The sequence below is a fragment of the Phragmites australis genome, chromosome 9 (assembly GCF_958298935.1).
Source record: "Phragmites australis chromosome 9, lpPhrAust1.1, whole genome shotgun sequence".
NCBI lineage: Eukaryota > Viridiplantae > Streptophyta > Magnoliopsida > Poales > Poaceae > Phragmites > Phragmites australis.
The window spans coordinates 5,218,477-5,237,852 of NC_084929.1; the positions used below are offsets into that span (position 1 = coordinate 5,218,477).

Here is a 19,376-nt window from a genome sequence, read left to right on the forward strand (position 1 = left end):
ATACAAATTAAACCATAATACATAAAAGCTCATAACACCAGATTAAAAAACCCTCCTGATGTTTAAACTGGTTATTGAATCATGTTCCTCCTCCATCAGCTTGACATGGCTCACTCTGCTGAAGACGTCATTGTCATATTGATGACCATGCAGAAACAGAGCATTTCCGGGTAACAGGCAGAGAACATAGCAATAGGTGTTATGGGGATTAAAGGCGATCCGAGATAACACAGCATTGTTAGATCTAGGGCATACTGGAGAACAACAACAACGGTCATCCACAGGCTTTGAGTTGGATGAACCTGGCATCCTCAAACGAAAAGTAAATGTTCCTAGGGGCGTAGAACGAGAACCAGGTGATGGGTGACAAGCTGGCTAACCCTAACCCTTTGAGGATTAAAATGAGCCATCATAATAACAGAAATAGAAGAAGATCGGCAAAACATAAGACATGAAGAACATAGATCTAAGTAAGAAAGAATAAAGCACTAGATGATGATGAAAAGAAAATCGTGTTTCTTCATAATCCTCTCGTAATTGAAGTAAGGAAGAGTAAGGAAGAATAAAGGACACTGCTCTCATTAGTTTCAAAGTGAATTATCACTTGTGGTATAGATAAAATGACAGAGGGAGGAAGATTAAATAGAGGTCATAATTGTTCTGGTTGAAGTTACCAACCAACAGTGATAGACCGACACATCGATTTGCACGCCCTATCATTGCTGGTTGTAGTTACCTATTGGCAATGATATCCTATTGCTGCCAGTTGATAATTGTGCATGTAGTGATATCTTAAATGTCCCCTTAAAACTCCTGCACACCCCTTCATTCTTTTGCACCATTAAAACTGCATATGTGGCACCCTTCGTCTTCCTTGAGTGGCCATTATAATCCTCACCCTCCTGGCCCTCCTCGTTCCATCGATGACATCGCTCCTCCTCTTCCGATCCACCACATTCGTCCTCTCGATCCAGTCAATGCTCTCCAACGCCGCCACATCCGGCCTCTCCTCCGTCCCCACTGATGTACTCATCAAAGGAGCAGGAGTCAATGCTGGCCTCCTTCGATGACCGCTCCTTCTCCTCCAATGATGACCGGTCCTCCTCCTCGTATGATTATAACCAAGAGAACTTCTTGGGTGAAGGCCCTCTGTCGAAGAATTGCCGTGTGCCGGCGAGCTCGAAGGACTCCTCCGAGGATGAAGACATGTCGTCCTCTGATGAGGAGGAAGAGGACGCTGACGTCGAGGGCTCCAACGATGGCGAGGAGGCCACTTCCATCGCTGATGATGATGATGACAGAAGCATTGCCTATAACGAGTTCGAGAAGACGAGCTCCAAGGAGGAGGAGGCCGCCATCGCCTATGGAAGTCGGGACTACCCCATCATCATCGACAACAATGATGACAACGAGAAGTTGTCATCATCATCGTTGTTAGACGATGACGCAACCTATCATCAAAGAGGCGAAATTTACCATAGGCGTAGGGCTAGCATATATATATGAAGCATATTTGGTACTCCCGGGAGTATGTACTCTTACATCCGTATCTTATAACATAGGGAGTATCTCATGTGATAAATAGTATGTACATGGATCATGTGAGTATATAAGATCATCCAAGTGGTATGTATAGTTTTTTAGGTGGTTTGTACATATTTTTTTTGAGTATATTACATTTTATGTACAAATATGAAGGTATTATCAAAATCTATTAAAATTGATGGACTTCTTTTCAATTTTTTCATGTAATTCACATTGGAGTATCCTAGAATGAGTATATAAGTATAATCATAGTGATAAAGGAGTATATTTAATATATATATATATATATATATATATATATATAGGTTTATTAATTAGTCTTTCTTTGCAATCTGGATATTGGTTTTTGTGTGTAATTTGGAACTTCTTTTCTAATCTATCTTATATATATTTTGCACCTCCAAGCTTAATTAGTCTAAAATTTGAATGTCAAAGCTTGAACAATACATCCTCTCTGAAAGCATGTCTCATGTCACTGCCGATTTGCGTAATCAACCGGCAGTGATAAATGTTATATCACTGCCGGTCGATACCATGAATCGGTTTGATACATAACTTGGTAGTGCTAAATGTTATATCACTGCCGGTCGATACCATGAATTGGTATTGATACATAACTACCAAGTAGTGAAAGAAACCGGTAGTGATACACTCCTTATCAATACCAGTTGATGCCATGAGCTGGTAGTGATGTAGCATTACTGGTTGATGGTATGATCTGATAGTGATAAGTGATATCACTATTGGTTCCGATAGACTCATCAATTTTTTGGTCGTTGTTGATTATAAACTAACAGTGATACATTATCATTATGCTAGCTAAACTTGTATTGATAGCCGATCGTTGATTGTAGTTTCTATAGTAGTGAATTGGTTATGTGCTACATTAAAACACACAAGAAGTGTCAAATTTTGTACGGAGATCCGCATGTCTTAGATATGAATGAGCTGTAAACAAAATATAAATAGTTGTTACCATATTCATGGTGTGCCATGGGGGAATGTTTCCGTAATAATGGAAATCACATATTAATTATATATGATGATCTAAGTAAACAGGTGATAGCATATCGATTTTGTTCTAGGTATAGAATACTTTTATAGAATACTCTAGATATAAAATACTTTAGTATTCTAAAAAATCTTTATTTTATTTTGCAAACTCAAAAATACTATAGTCAATATTCCTTATAATAGATATACTTAATTATATCATAAGAATCTTAAGATATATTTTGAATTGATAGAAATAAAGATTAACAAGGGGATTGAGTCCAATCTAATAGTGCGGGACTACGCTTTGTTGCAAGGGTCAATTAATCAGGGAAACTATGTGAGTAGAGAAAACATGTATAAACACAAAATATTTTTATAAACACAAAATATATTCCTTATATCTTTTTTTCACGCCAACGCAACTCGCCTCTCCCTCTCCGACCGCCTCATGGGGCCCGCCGTCGTGGGCGTACGGCAGGAATACGTGGCTCAGCCCCAGCCCAGTTGGACGAGCGCTGATGGCGGAGCACTTTACTCCGTATCACTGACAGGTGGGACTTTAAAGTTCTTAGGAGAAGCGTCCCCACCTGTCTGCGACGGCGAAAGGTTTCCTCGTAAAGCGTGCCATGCGAACGCACCCGCCTCTCCCAATCCCAAATTCCCAGTAGATCCCTCGCGCTTGCGCCGCCTCCACGAAAAGTGTTCCGTTTCGTTTCGTTTCGTGTCGTCTTGGTCCTCTCCTCTCCTCTTCCACTTCTGCTCCTCCTCCATCGCGAGGTCGTCGAATCCACGAGGGGGCGGTCCTCGAGCCATCGAGCGCGCCCGGCAATGGGCAGCTTGGGAGGTGGGTGGCGGACCGAGCACTCGAACAGCGGGATCTGGTGCGGAATCGCTCGGTTTCGAGGTGGCTGATTACTTGCTTGGCGCTCCTGCAGGTGGTGGTGGTGGTGGTGGTGTCGAGGCCGGCGGCAAGGTCGGTCTACCGGCGCTGGACGTGGCGCTCGCGTTCCCGCAGGCCACGCCGGCGTCACTCTTCCCGCCCGCCGGTGAGATCCCCCTCTGGCTCGCTCTGTTCCTCTCGTAGCTATTATTCCTTTCGTTAAAATTGAAAGGTCAAAATGGTTTTATTTAATTAATCAAGGGTGTTTAAGCTTTAAATACTTCTCGTTTTCCACTGGTTTAAATACTTATTGTTTTCCACTGGGGAAAGGAACTAGGCGCAACGTCTTGCTCATCTCTTTTGGAGAGGAGGATGCACTGTTCTATTCATCCTTCTGTAGTTATCTCTAGTCTTGGATTGCTTAATTGGGTACGAATTGGCTGCGCTTCGGTGTGTCCTAGTCTCCTAAAGCTGTTAGGAGAAAAATATGATGGGTTTATTCGGCATCCGGAGCCTTGAAGTGCGTTTTGGAATTTGGGTTTAGTTTAATTTGCGTTTTGGAATTTGGCTTCAGAATTAACTAACGAAGAATATACGACTAGAAAGATATGGATTCTTGTGACCTGGTTATATAGGATCTAAAAGAAGTCTTTGTTTTGCATTAAAAACGTTACCTTGAACTGATGGGCCATTGGATGGGTTGCTTTCAATAATTACGACCAATTTGCCTTGTTCTTCTTTTCTTTGTGACAAGACTGCTTCTGGTTGGATAATAATTGGGCGGTTTGCTGGCGCAACTTGCATTAAACCACAATTGATGTGAACTTGTTTTCTTATGTTGCGTTGTTGTCAGAAAGTACTCAACTCTTGTTTAGCAATCTCTAGCTGCCTCTATGCTTACTATGTAAATTAATTTCTTGTGGCAGTTTGGTTAGTCAACATTGCGCAGTGTTACTTACAAGCGTGGACTACTGCATCATAATCTGCAGCATGTGAATTATGAATTGCCATGTAACATTTTATCTATTTTTGAGCTCATCCATTGTTGGTTGCAGTATCGGACTACTACCAGTTTGATGATTTGCTGACCGATGAAGAGAAGGCACTCAGGAAGAAGGTCTGTGGAATTATGGAAAAAGAAATCGCGCCCATTATGACTGAAGTACGTTCTTGCTAAAGACATTTCCCAATCCTTCTGATTTTCTCACAAAACATACAATATGGAGTACCTTAACAGTGAAACAAGTTTTTTGTGCTGAAATCTTGTAGTAGTGGTCTAGTAGATATTATGGCTCTTATTTTCTATCGTGACATTTGGTTGTTTACTTTCCCTTGGACTGATTTGCTGATGTGCTACAATTATTTAATACTGCCTTATCTTGTCATAGGCTCACATTGTGTCATTTTGCTTCTACAGTACTGGGAGAAGGCAGAATTCCCATTTCATTCCATTTCCAAACTTGCAACTCTTGGCTTAGCTGGAGGTACAATAAAGGTACGAACCATGCTACTTCTATTTTTGCTCTACTTTGGAATATCAAGTCTCACAACATTTATTTGAAATTTGTTTTTTCTTTCAAATTTATATTTCGAAATTACAGGGATATGGGTGCCCAGGACTTTCACTTACAGGTAGTGCTATTGCTATAGCAGAAGTTGCACGGGTTGATGCGAGCTGCTCCACATTTATTCTAGTGCACTCCTCTTTGGCGATGTCTACAATCGGTAAACCTAGCATTTTTTTGGTAACATTTTGGCAATTTCTACCTTGGCCAAGAACAACTTTGTACTCCTGAGCTAAGCTCTTTAATTTTGTAAATTTTGTGAAGAGTAGCCCTATGTGGATCAGAGGCTCAAAAGCAGAAGTACTTACCATCTCTTGCTCAGTTAAAAACTGTTGGTTGCTGGGTGAGTTACATACTTGTATTGTCTAATTTACATTTCAATCCTTTGTGCTTATGCAGTCGGGACTTAGTATTGTACATGCTATCTGCTTTCTGCAGGCATTGACAGAGCCAGATTATGGAAGTGATGCAAGCTCCTTAAGGACTGCGGCAACCAAGGTTTAATTAATTTGGAAGCATAATTATCACTGTATTTTTTAGTGATGATAAATAATCTGATTTTTTCACACTACCTTATCATTGGAAGGTACCTGGTGGTTGGCATTTAGATGGCCAAAAACGCTGGATAGGTAACAGCACTTTTGCAGATGTGCTCATCATTTTAGCTAGGAATGCAAATACAAACCAACTTAATGGGTAATCCTCCTTTTCTTTTTCTTTTCTGTGAAATTAGTGTTGTTAGCATGGTTTGTTTTGTTTCCATGTGTCAATATAAGTTATATCTATGCCGATCAATGCAAGGATTACCCTGTTCACTGATACTAAGTCTGATACCCTTCTCTAGATTTATTGTGAATAAAGGAGCTCCTGGTCTGAAAGCCACAAAAATTGAAAACAAAATTGGACTCAGAATGGTTCAAAATGGCGATATAGTTCTCAATAAAGTATTTGTCCCTGAGGAAGACAGATTAACAGGCATCGATTCATTTCAGGATATAAACAAGGTACCGGATACATCTTTTACTACCTCCTCTCCTCCCTGCTTTGTGGGGTAATCTCATTTTGATGGACTCAACTTTTAACTGCTAAAACAGGTACTTGCCATTTCTCGTGTTATGGTAGCATGGCAGCCAATCGGCATATCTATGGGAGTATTTGACATGTGCCATCGGTACAAATCACCTTACTACGTCTATTTTTAGTATATTCAGCTTGACATGTATTTGATTTCCACTGTGTCATTGCATAGATATTTGAAAGAACGGAAACAATTTGGAGCTCCACTGGCAGCTTTTCAGCTCAACCAAGAAAAGCTTGTTCGGATGCTCGGCAACATTCAGGCCATGCTTCTCATTGGCTGGCGCCTATGCAAGCTGTATGAATCAGGCAAAATGACACCAGGCCATGCTAGTTTAGGCAAGGTTCGTAAATTGTAATATGGCTAGCAATGGTCTCTTCATCAGTAGTTTCTTGTGCATTCTACTGATAACAGTCGAATGCAGGCTTGGACGTCCAAGAAGGCTAGAGAGGTAGTTTCTCTTGGCCGAGAGCTATTGGGCGGCAATGGCATTTTGGCTGATTTCCTGGTTGCAAAGGTTACAGGGACCCAACATTTACTGACATTTCTTTTGATCCTCGTAACATGATAAAATAGTTAGAAAAAAGAATATATAAGATTGTCCATAGGATTTTCTGAAAGCTGCTTGCTTGTCATAAAACTTTTTGAACGTGCAATTCAATTTACCACTGTTTTAAAGAATGTTTGCATAACAATCCTTTTCTTTTCAGGCATTTTGTGATTTGGAGCCCATTTTCTCATATGAGGGCACCTATGACATCAACAGCCTGGTGACTGGCCGAGAGATCACCGGGATCGCGAGCTTCAAACCTTCTGCATTAGCAAAATCACGTCTATGAAGTTTTTACCCCCCTAACAGATGAAATTACAAGGAACAAAATAGACATCCACCTTGTACATTCTGACGATGACGGAATAAGAACAACAGAAAATTGATGTTAATTGCAGTATCAGTTTCTCAGATAGTGTCAAGTGGTCATCTTTATCTTGCAAGATGTTGCCCAACTTGTACTATTGCCATTTGTTTATTCCTACGAAGAAGAATATAGGCCCAGTACAGCCGAACAGTGATAGTGCTACACGATTCGACTTGGGTATAATAGTTAATCATTTCCATCGTTTTCCAGATGGTGTAAAACTTCTACTGAGAATACATATCGATCACTGTAAAAGAAACATATACACAGCTGTTCAAGTCTAGGCCCAGCTGCAAGCAAGGAGGCAACGCATACAAGTACACAGATCGAGCAACGATGGAGGCAGCGGAGAATAGAACGGCTTCTCCACCTTGAAGAATCCCTTGCTCTTCCTGGATCCTCTTGTACTTTCCCTTGAACCCTCTAATTCTCCATTTCTATATCAATCCTCCCTAAAGCTGAGAAAATTGTATCAAATACTTGTGGTACGTAACAAACTGTAAAAGTAACATGGTTAGTGCTGCTAATAAGGAATGAAGACATACGTCAAGTAACAATTCCTAGGCTAGTTCAGTTGTTCATTGTGCCCCTATGGCTGATGTGAGGACCCAGCATTTTTCTTGCTCCCGAAACTTCCCTTGATTACATAGTGGCATTCTGCTAACATTGTGCAAAAACTTCCCTCGGCATCCATGCAGATTCGCATCCTCTACACATGGTGCCTCCTACAACAGCGTGCCTGTCAGGACCCCAAGGTTTAGTTTCGTCACATTAGTCGAACAAGGTGAAGTCAACGACGAGAATAAAGAAATGATGACTTCATTTGAAGCGGTAAGGGGTGAAGACATGCGTTGAGATGAGATCCAATGGTTGGCCTTGAAGATAGTAAAAGCTTCTAGTGTGTTACTATTTAGTGTCATTTGTCGAACCTATTCAATTTCCTTTAAACTCACGGTAATTCTGTTTATAGTTTGATTTGGCGGTAAAACTCGAGCTACCGAGGGTTATAACCAGAGAAGGTGGAATGAGAAGCATAATGAATCATTTTACAAGTTAGCTGTTATCTTAGTTATAAGTAGTGTGTTCGTTCTGTTCTCACCCAATTCTTCACCGAGATCTCAAATTCTCCACCAAAAATGCACACAAATTGTGCATCTGGTTCTCTGCATTGCAAGATCTTGACAAGGGTATCAGAGTTGTGGCTCATCCTTAGAAATCTTGGACTGAGATTTGTTGAAGCACAAGTTGGAGTGGTTGCTTGCAATTTACTTTGTAAAATCCCAACGCTGGAAGCAAATCATCAGATCCAAAGGTGGAGGCAGTGCAGTTGGATTCAAACTCGGGTTTTGTGACTTGTTCGCGAGTAAAATCTCCTGGTCGATCTCCAATTTCAAGCAGCAGAGGGGTATCCCAAGGCTTAAAGCAAGGATTTATTCTGAGGTGCCCTTGGAGATCGGTTTATGACCAAGAACAAGGGTAACTCTTATTCCACATTGTAAGTTTCTGATAGATTTGATATGTTGCCTTTGAATGCTGGATATATGTCTTGTTTGTGCATGTTATGGAGAAGCTATATTACGAAACTTGATTGTAGGGCTGCTTATATTTGGGAACTATTTAGATTAGGCTCTATTATTCTTTTACTTTTTTTTGCAAGAGTAAAGTGCATAAATGTTTAGCTGACCAAACATTGCTGATTTTACAATTTCATATCAAATATGTAGTAAACCTGAAATTGTTGATTGCCAATTTAAACTTGATCATGTTAAACTTGATGCTGTAATTAATAGTTCTCTCCATACCTATCTAGTTGTACAGTTTGTATGAAAGAAATAACAAGTTAAATCTGAATTTGGTGCAAGGGTGCAGCATTACCAAATATTTGTATATATCACATATTAAATAATTAACAAGTTATTTTTTTGCATGTTTAAAATATGTTGCTTTGTAGAAACCATGATATGAAATTTGAGCACTACAAAGAAGTGTACCAGTGCATGACTCATTCAGCAAATGGCCTTTGCAAGATCAAAGACACTAAGATTAGACACATTGACTTTAATGGTATTCCTTTGATACTACAAGAAGGTTCCTATGAAATGAATCAACTTAAGAGAAAGTGTTTAATCAATAAATGGTTTGAAAAGAACCCAATTGATTTTTCTTCCTACTCCATAATGAAAAATGTTAGAAAATAATCTATTGTAATAATTAAAAATGACTACCAATAGTTTGCACAGTCGATACTTGTTTTGTCTTGGAACAATGGAAGCCTGACAACTTGGGCAAAACAATGGGGATATAACAAGTGTTTCAAGACTACAGTGGAGATACGTGGAAATTGCCTATCAAGGACATTTGGGTGCATGATAGTGTGAGTAATATATTGATTTACATTGGCTATAGGTAGCTTGATTAAAAAAGAAAATTTAATATATTATGATGCTTCCTTGTTGTAGTGATACTTGTCGTGCGATGAAGCACATGTTTAAGAATAATTTGTATCCTAAGGCAATCACAAAAGAAGATATTTATGTATGCAATGGGTGTGAAAGTGGAAGCAACTCAATGGAAATTCTTATATGCAAAGGTACAAATATGTACATATTTACTGGCACGTTTCTTGTTTGATTGTTACCTTTCACATATAGTAACTTATTTTTCTTGTTACAAGGCATGGCGTAAACCCTAGATGTTGTCATGATAAAATAAAAAAACTGGTCTTCTAGAGATGATTCCTTATTTACTTTTCTTCCTGTTCTTATATTCTAACATAATGCACCCAAAACACAAAGTTAAAGCCTAATATCTCAAGGTCCTGATGTTGGTATCAGAACAACTTAATCCTTGGCCAAAGTTTCAATCGTGAGGAGAATTGAGTGGTGAGGTTGGAGATAACTTTGGTTTATCTCTGTAAAATCCCTATGCTAGCTTAGTTTCTTCAAATTTGGAACTGGTGAATGGGGATCTTGAATATTTGATGCAGGTTTGGGTGCATTAAAGATCTTGTGTTGCCCCTTAGCCGCTTACTCAACAGTAGTGGCAAAGCATGGAAAGGGAGCTGATAATGGTGGATCTTCAATAGTAAATGAAATGGAAGAGATGATAAGGGAGGTCACGAGAGTGGAGCAACAAGTGGACACATGTCTGAAGGACATGATGGAGAACATGGATGCAAGCTTGAAAGGCTTTAAGGTTCAGATGGATTTCATGAATTCCATGCTGGATACTATCTAACTAGCTTAGTGCACCATCTGCAGTACAAATCACACCTCCATACCGTACCGAGTATCTTATTGTGTTAGTGGTTGCGTATAGAGTAGGATTGGATAGACTCAAACTAGATTGCTAGTTGTGGCAACATCTGGTATAAATAAAACTACACATATCCCTCCTGTAAATCATGTCATACCCCAGTTAGCACCTACCATTCATTTAGCTCAAGTTGCACCCTCTACTGCCCCTAGACAATTGTGCATACTAGTGATTTTAAGCCAAGCATCCTGATGAACAGTAGTTGGCAGATTTCCTCAATTTACAACCAAATGCAATATCCACTTATGGATAGAGGAATTATGCTTGAAAAGGAATCTTGGAATGCAACATGGGATGGGTATGAAACCTGGTTAATCATCTGCTATAAGAAGGCGACCATTGAAATTGCTAAGATCTATTTTTAAGGTAGGTCTAATTATTGGTTAAAAGGGTTAGCTGTCCCAGCTGCAAATATCTCATGGCACTAGTTTTGTAGTATGCTTTGTGAGAGGTTTGCTGAGGTTTGAAGGAATACATGAAGCACCATCTGAAGTGTCATAGTCTTGGAACTCTTATAGATGTATATTGACAATCAAGGCATATAGAACCAACATATTCATATAATACTCTAAAGTCTTTACTACTTTTGGTGCAAAACCCAACTATGTTATTGCAAGGAACAACAATGGTTCAACTCCCGTAAATATAATTCTAATAGAATAGCAACAATAGCTAAAAGGTGACAATTGATTGGGGAAAATGTTGGAAGTGTTTTGAACCATGGTCTTCAGTGCATATCTGCAAGGCAAAACAAATGAACATGATAAGTGGCTGAGAAGAAGAACATGAATATGAAGAATGTTAGCAATAAATGAGAAATATGAAACTACAGCTCGTCCAACTTCTCTAGGTAGCCCAAAACACAATGGAAACAATGAAGAAATTATTCAAATCTCCATGCATGCTTTAAACAGAACCAACACTCTTATCACTAGTGAAACTAGAACTGAAAGGCTGCTGCATTATTGCATAGTGGCAACACTTCAACTTTTATTGATGCTGTTATAGCAACAATGGCTAATTGCAGCATAACCAATCATCCCACTCTGAAGGTGATAATAGCAAATGGGGATCAGATGTGGATACAAGCAATCTACAACTCTTGCAATTATGAAATCCAAATTTGTATCTAACTATGGAATACTGCCCTTGAAGGGTTATGATATGATTTTGGGAGGAGACATGATGTGTCACCATAATACTACGACTCTGAACCTTAAAATAAGAGAGTGTGTAATTATGAAGGATGAAATTAAAAGCGTCGTATCCCAAGGATCTAAACCTGGGAAGCGTTGCTTGATGGATATTAGTAAACTCAACAAATTGTTACGCGAGGATATTGTAGGGGGAGTAGTATGTGTTTTGTAAGAATGATTCACTCTTTGACATAGGAACCTACACTAGATAATGTAAAGGAACTACTACAAGGGTACAAGGATGTCTTTTAGGAACTCACTGAGCCACTGCACCAAAGAGGCCAATTGATCATAACATACCTTTAACACCAAGTGGTAAGCTAGTTAATATAAGACCCTCCCATCACTACCAAAGGGATGTTATAGAAGCATAAATATCCCTGCTTCTCAATTCAAAAACTATAAGTTCGTATTCTTTACTAGTCATATTAGTGAAGAAGAAGGATGAAAGTTGTAGGATGACTATATAGAGTTGAATTCCCAAACAGTGAAGAAAATGTACCATATTCCGATCATTGATGATTTTTTGGATGAACTACATGGAACATTTCAAAAGTAGATTTACGATTAGGGTACCATCAAATCAGAATGAGTGAAAAAGAGATTGGGAAGATTGCATTTAGCACATATGGGCCATTAAGAGTTTGTACTGATACCCTTTGGGCATATTAATGCACCAGCAACATATCATGAAATCAATTCTAGCCAACTATTTGAGAAAATTCATTTTGGTCTTCTTTGATGATATATTTATATATAGAGCAAATGTAGAGGAGCATATACATTACATGTCCTTGGTATTGTAAGCACTCAGGGAGAATTAGTTATATGCATAAAGAAGCGTGTGTTTGGGCAATAACATGTTTCATACCTTGGACATGTAATCTCAACAGATGGAATATTAAGTGACTCAAGTAAAACTAAATCTATGCAGAGTTGGACGACCCCTCAGAATGTAGCGTTGTTGAGGAGCTTCTTGGGATTAATAGGGTACTACAAGAGTTTCATTAAAGGGTATGGAATAATCTGCAGGGCATTGTTTGATGCATTGTGGAGAAATGCTTTAACTTGGGGAGAAGTTCAAGAGGATGCATTCAAGAAGCTCAAAGTAGTTATAACCACTTCACCAGTACTAGCTCTCCCTGATTGTTGTTTTTTCACAATTTTTTTTTTGAGGTTGGTGCTAGTAAATATGGTCCTGTCTTAATTCAAAACAATGGTCTTGACTCATGAGCAAGACTATTGACCCAAGATATGCAGCACTATCAACTTTTGGTAAAGAAGCATTGGTGATTTTAGACGACTAAAAGAATTAGAAGCACTATTTATCTCAGGCAAGATCCATTATTAAATTGATCTAGAAAGTTGAAAGCACATTCAAGTGCAAAGGTTGGTAGGAGTGTAGTACAAGCTACTCATTAAATTATTGAGCTTTATTTACAAGGTTGAATATAAAAGAGGAAGGGAAAACAAAGTTGTTGATGCTTTATTAAGTGTTACTCATGAACATTCTAGTTATACCATTACTACTACTGAACTGACATGGATCAATCAAGTCTTAGAAGAGATGAAGAGGATGAAAGGTGCAGGGATTAGAGCAACTACTCGGTATCAGTGCACAGTGTAGATCAGGTTATACATGTAATATTGACATTTTGAGATATAAGGGGGAAGCTAGTTATTGGGACAGGAGATGAACTCAAGAAAAAACTAATGCAATCCTTTCATGGGTCATCTTTAGGGGGGACACCATTTGAATTCTTATATGGGTTTCCTCCCCTCCAAATTACTGAAGTGTTATTACCCAAGTACCAAATGAAAGACTATAGACAACTTGCAACAAAGGCAGTCCATAACTCAATCTATTAAGGAGAATACGGATGCAATTCAGGCAAATAATGAAACAATATGTTGATAGAAGGAAAAAGGAGGGAATTATTAGTAGGAAATATGATTTATCGTAGAATTCAGCCATTCAAGCACACTTATCGTGCTAGCTATGTTAGGTGGAAAGCTTAGATGATTTTGGTACCCTTTCGCATTAAGAGAGCTCGATGCGGACTTCAGTTATGAGGATCTGACACCCATGACTACTTTGTATATATATTACTTAGTTATTTTTCTTCCTCTTCTTAGATCACACCGCAATCCATCCCCAAACACTAAACTCAGGCTTAATATCTCAAGGTCTTGACATTGTTCTTCCATATCCAACTGTAATCAACATGTTTTTTTTTTGGTTTTTGGAAAGGGAAGAGATAACCTCTAGATGTGAAAGATTGTTTTGATTCTATGTATAAATCCACAAGTCATTTCATGGCTAAAACTGATATCAATTCTCTCCTTTAGAATGTTTAGCTCACATAATGCTTCAAACAAATTAACCAGAGGTTGGTTTGACCTTTAGTCATTTTGAAAGTAGGATCCCGTCATTGATAGAGAATGAAAAAGCTTGCTACTTGTTTTCTCTTTGAATATCTATCTAAATAGATATTTTTTCATGCAGTTGATCACCTATCGAAGAAGAAATGTTGTTGTGATATGAAAACAGTTTTTAAAGAACTTGTTTCACTAATAAGAATTCACATAGTCAGATTAGGCAAAACAAGAGGGATATAACAAGTGTTTGAAGACTGTCATGGAGGTTCGTGGAAATTGCCCATCAAGTACATTTCAACGCACGATAGTGTGACTAATACATTGGCTATAGGTAGCTAGACTAAAAAATGAAGTTTAGTGTGTGTGTGTGTGTGTGTGTGTGTGTGTGTGTGTGTGTGTGTGTGTGTGTGTGTGTGTGTGTGTGTGTGTGTGTGTGTGTGTGTGTGTGTGTATTCTAATATATCAAGTATATTTCAACGCATGATAGTGTGACTAATACATTGGCTATAGGTAGCTGGACTGAAAAAGGAAGTTTAATATATTATGATGTTTCTTTCTTGTAGTGACATTTGTCGTGGGATGGAACACATGTTTGAGAAGAATTTATATCCTAAGACGATCATAGAAGAAGATATTTATGTATCTAATGGGTGTGAAAGTGGAAGCATCTCAGTGAAAATTCTTGTATGCAAAGGTACAAATGTGTGCAGAGATGAACTCGATAATGTAACAATATCGATATCACATATACTTTTACAGAAACGAAACACGTACCCGTTTGTGATAGGGTAAATCCATATGTGATAATCCATTCTGAGGTAGTGTATTACTCTTTAACCAGTACTTAGTTCCTTTAAAAAACACTTAAGTCTAAGAAAAATTGTTACAGATGCCTCTTCTTGTTTTAGGTGCTTCTTTCGAACTAAACTTTCCAAAGCATGCACGCTGATGCAGATCATTTTGCTTGACCACAAACAAGTCCCTATCATCCCAAGATGAATGTTCGGAACACATATGGTTCGTGTCCTGTCTCTATTGGCCACCCTGAATCCATACCATGCGCTTCATGATGGCGCACTACCACCACTCAAGAACATCGTCTCCGGATAAGGATTTCAAAATTTGACGGTTACCGCTCGAAATTTGCGGTAACCAACCTTACCGCTCCGAACCAATTTCGAAATGCGAACGGTTATCGAATTTGAATTCAAAAAATACAAATCGGATTTGAAAAAAATAAAAAAATTATAGAAAAAATTCCATAAAAACTAGAGGCAATTCTAAGACTATCTATGAAAAAAATTTGAAAAAAATATCGTTTGCATCAAGAAATATGAGCTGAAGTATTGTAACCTTGTAAAAAGGGCAAAAAAACAAAAAGACCGAAACGGGCTGAATGCACAGTGCAAATGGCACACTTAGGCCCAACTCAATGGGATAAGACTTCTTGGCTTATCCCCTTCGGCCACAGCAAAAACCCTGTGTTCATCGCTTCGGCCACAGCAAAAACATAGCCTCTGCCGCAAGCTCCGCCAGATCCGTCGCGTAGCCAAGGCAATCCGGAGGAGAAAGGTCAGAAATTGGTCCGGAGAAGGCGGTAACAGAGCGCATCACGGGGAAGTTCGCGCGTCTGGCGACTGAGTGCATCTCAATGGTAACGAGGCTATGCGGGTGGTAAGTCACTAAATCTGAGCGATTTCTTGCTTAAATAGATCGGTTACCGCTAGTAGGAGCTCGCTAGTGTGGTTCGGTGTCGATGCGGTCGATTTATTGTGCGATTTGCTCGGTTATCGACCGAATGCAGTTAGTTTTAAACAATGTGCGCTCGGTTGGTTTGTGTTATGCTTGGTTAGGGTTAGTTCAAAGTGGTTAGTATCGGTTAGGGTTCATTTTTAGGTTGTTAGGGTTGGTTAGTGTTCGATAGCATTGGTTAGCGCCTAGTACTTAGTTTGGCTCAATGTTTATGTTTACTAGCTGTTGGAATTTGTGGAGTGCTAATAGGATGATATATGTTATTGTGCAGTAATCGATGGCGGATAGAGATGTGGTGTTGAAGCACGGGGATAGTTTGGCCTCGAGGTTTAGGTGCAATTACTGCAATAAGAAAAAGAACGGCGGTGGTGCCACAAGGTTGAAAGAACATTTGGTAGGGCACGGATCGAATGTTATACATTGTGATAGGGTGCCTCCAGATGTGCTTGATTACTTCAGACGTGAGCTGGATAGGGCAAGAGATAAGAGGAAAGGAAGGTCTAAGGAGAGGCTTCGGAGGCAAGAGTCAGCAAGAGTTCAGGTAGATTTGACAAGCGATAATGAGGATACGGAAGAGGAACAGGTGCAACGTGCCATGGCTCAGTCTAGGGAGGAGGAAGTGTTCCACACTTCAGGTATTCTTGGTAGAAGGGTGGATGACGCATTCTTTGTGGCTGCAGTGAAAGAAACACAGAAATGAGGTGAGTGATAAAGTTTGTAATGAAATTTATTGTTGTCATATTTCTTTCTTTTTGACTTATGACCATCTGTTGTATAACAGGAGAGGGTGTTCCATCTCCAACTAGCTGGGATATAGATGGTAAGTACCTAGACGAGAACGAGAGTGCATTGAAGAAGATATTTGACAAGTAGAAGCTAGAATAACAAGAGTATGGTGTGACCATCATGTGTGATTCTTGGACTAGACCGATGCACATGAGTATTATTAATTTCCTTTTGTATTGCAATGGACGTATATTTTTTCACAAGTCCATAGATGCGACTGGCTACAGCCAAGATGCCAAGAATTTGAACAAGGTACATTGTTGGCTGCATTGTTAACTTAGCATTGCAATTGTTGCATATTTATTTGGTTGATTCGTTTATGCAGGAGATAAGATCAGTGGTCAATGATGTGGGGCCACAAAATATTGTGTAGATCGTGACTGATAACGGGCCGCATTGAATCCCCGGACGCACTACATGTATGGTATGGGTCCAACCTTGTTAGAAGATCTCCAGGAGGCATTCGAGAGGATGACCGATGCTAGTACTGTCGCGGAAGCACTTAATGAGATTGAAATGTATCGGACAAAATCTCGGTCATTCGTTGGTCCGCTCGCTTCACAGATGGCATGTGACGGTAGGACTCCACCTGGTACGAATTGCGTTGACATATCTAACTGTTACATCTATTTATCTACTTTTCTAAATGTTACATCACTTTACCTACTTGCAGCGCAATGGTGGTCTATGTTCGGTTCATCTACACCTACACTAATGATGCTTGTCAGGCGCCTACTGTCTCAGTGCGTTTTATCTAGTGAGTGTGAGAGGAACTGGAGTACATTTGCATTTATCCACATGAAAGTTCGCAACCGGTTAAGCTACAGGAAGCTTCATAAGTTGGTATATGTAACCTACAACCTGCAAATACAGAATGATTTGGATGCAGGCATTAGGTCGACTGTTGATGATGATCCATTGCAGCGGCTTATGGAGCTCACATTGAATGAGGAGAACAATCCACTCTAGGACTGGATGGAGATCGGTAGATCAAATGCTACCCCAGAGCTTGATGAGGACACAGGTAGTGATATACTCCTGTCAACTCATATGGTAACAGACATAGTGAACCCACATGATTTGCACCATACACTATCACAATAGGCTACTAAAGTGATAGGTGACACACACACGGGAACGAGGAAGAAGCGATTTGCGCATCCAAAGAAGAGCAAGAAGATTAAGGGTAAGGGCAAAAGACAAATGCAAAGCGATGAGAGCACGGGCAGTGTCACAAAGAGTCTAATGACAGTAGCTCAAAGATAGATAATGGTGATGATGATGGTTAGAGAGACAGTGCTCCTCCACACCCATCCTCTGACGTTGCTCCTGTGCAATTCACTGGTGAGAGTCAGTTTACACATACCACACAGGACGAGAATCATGGTGCCCCATCCTCACAAAGGCATGACATACGGGGTGGCCATAATGGACCACAAGATAGTGCGAGCTATTTCAGCAACTATGGTATGGAGAGTAGTTCTACATCGTATCCATATGACTATCCTATCTCCGATGCTCAGTTAGAGCCTCTTATTCAGTGGGTCTATGAGTGGCAAGATTTTGAGTTTTATGCCATATTGTACGGACAATGGTCAACCACTTCTGCATGGATGGGGCAAAGTTGGGCAGAATTTAAGGTAGAGTTGTTATCTACACGACGGATAATGATCATGTCCATGGAGGAGTACAATACAACTAAATTTAATCACCCCCAGTTAGAAGCTGGTGGTACTGAAGGTGATGATAATTTACTTTCTGTAACTACTTTATCTACATACTATGGTATTGTACTAATTTTTTTTCCATCTCTTAGGTTGCATGTGGCGTGGATACTATACAAACTACATTTTAAGCATCGAACATCACTTTAGTAAGTATTGATGGATGACATGCGATTATATTTCTAACCTTTGTATGGACAATTTGACAAATTTATTAATTTGAGGTGCTACTTACGTAATATATGCATATATTCGATGAAACAATTATATGGTCATGCTCGTATTGCTATTAGTATCTATTTGTTTCCTTGAAAATTTCCAAAATATAGTAAAGGTCATGTCAAAAATTTTCCTCATTTTTTACAGTTTTTTTCCCTGTATGATATATGCAAGGAGTAGATAGTATGATTAAACAGAACATAGCAAATCTTATGCCATATTTATTTCTATTTTTCATGACTTTTTTGTTATTTTTAATGATTTTTTTATTTTCTTGAACTTCATGGAAATTCAAATAATGCATTTGGTAACCAACAAAATTCGATCGGTTATCGTCAAAAAACGCTCGAATTTCGACCAATTCGATTATCATCAAAATCTATCGATAAATCGCAGAAACTATTCAGTTACCGGTCCAATTTGCTCGGTAACCGATGGTCCAATTCGGCCGGATTTTGGCACCGATTTGCAAAATTGCCTAATTGAATTTGTATGAATTTTCATCAAATTTCAAGCGGTTATGACGATAACTGTGGTTTTTCAGTAACCGCCAGGTGTTAGTGTTCATTTGCCAAAAGAATTTATAAACCTTGCTCCCGATGCCTCGCAAGCCCGTGTATCTCGCATGGAGAAAGGAATGAAACCAAGGAGAAATTTCCAACGGGTGTAAGTGGGGGAGATCGCTCTACAAGTTTGGGGGAGAATTGTAAGCTTTGTGTTGCTTTTATAGGCGCAAAACTTCAAACGCAGCACGAAAGATTCATTTAAGCTCAACTTTACACAGGATCGGACGCTACTACTTATTTATCTTCTTATCGAAATTTGATTTGGCGGATTAATGTGACTGTACCAGATTGTACTCCCCCGATGGCTTGGCACATGCGGAGTTCCACTGCTACAAAATCTACCATAGATTATGACTCATCACTACTGCCGATTGTATAAGAACTGACAGTAAAATTGTATCATTGTCGTTTTCTCCTATGCCTGAATTACGATGGAACCGCTAAGAACCAACGCTGAT

The 19,376-nt window shown here is 39.3% G+C and overlaps 1 protein-coding gene across 3 annotated transcripts; it reads left to right on the top strand.

Annotated features, from left to right (window-relative positions):
* Nucleotides 1-3,226: 3,226 nt before the first annotated feature.
* LOC133928519 (acyl-coenzyme A oxidase 4, peroxisomal-like) lies at nucleotides 3,227-7,025 on the top strand. 3 transcript variants are annotated; one of them, XM_062374870.1, is made up of 13 exons: nucleotides 3,227-3,385; nucleotides 3,477-3,587; nucleotides 4,477-4,583; nucleotides 4,839-4,916; nucleotides 5,023-5,146; nucleotides 5,256-5,329; nucleotides 5,425-5,484; nucleotides 5,573-5,682; nucleotides 5,831-5,990; nucleotides 6,081-6,157; nucleotides 6,236-6,407; nucleotides 6,489-6,581; nucleotides 6,775-7,025. In XM_062374870.1, exons 1-13 carry the CDS (start codon nucleotides 3,370-3,372, stop codon nucleotides 6,901-6,903), a joined length of 1,311 nt encoding a protein of 436 aa, XP_062230854.1. In that variant the 5' UTR covers nucleotides 3,227-3,369; the 3' UTR covers nucleotides 6,904-7,025. The 3 variants fall into 3 exon arrangements, with proteins under 3 accessions (XP_062230854.1, XP_062230855.1, XP_062230856.1); XM_062374871.1 differs by having other exon boundaries at nucleotides 3,227-3,384; nucleotides 3,482-3,587; XM_062374872.1 differs by having other exon boundaries at nucleotides 3,227-3,384; nucleotides 3,485-3,587.
* The last annotated feature ends 12,351 nt before the right edge of the window (nucleotides 7,026-19,376 follow it).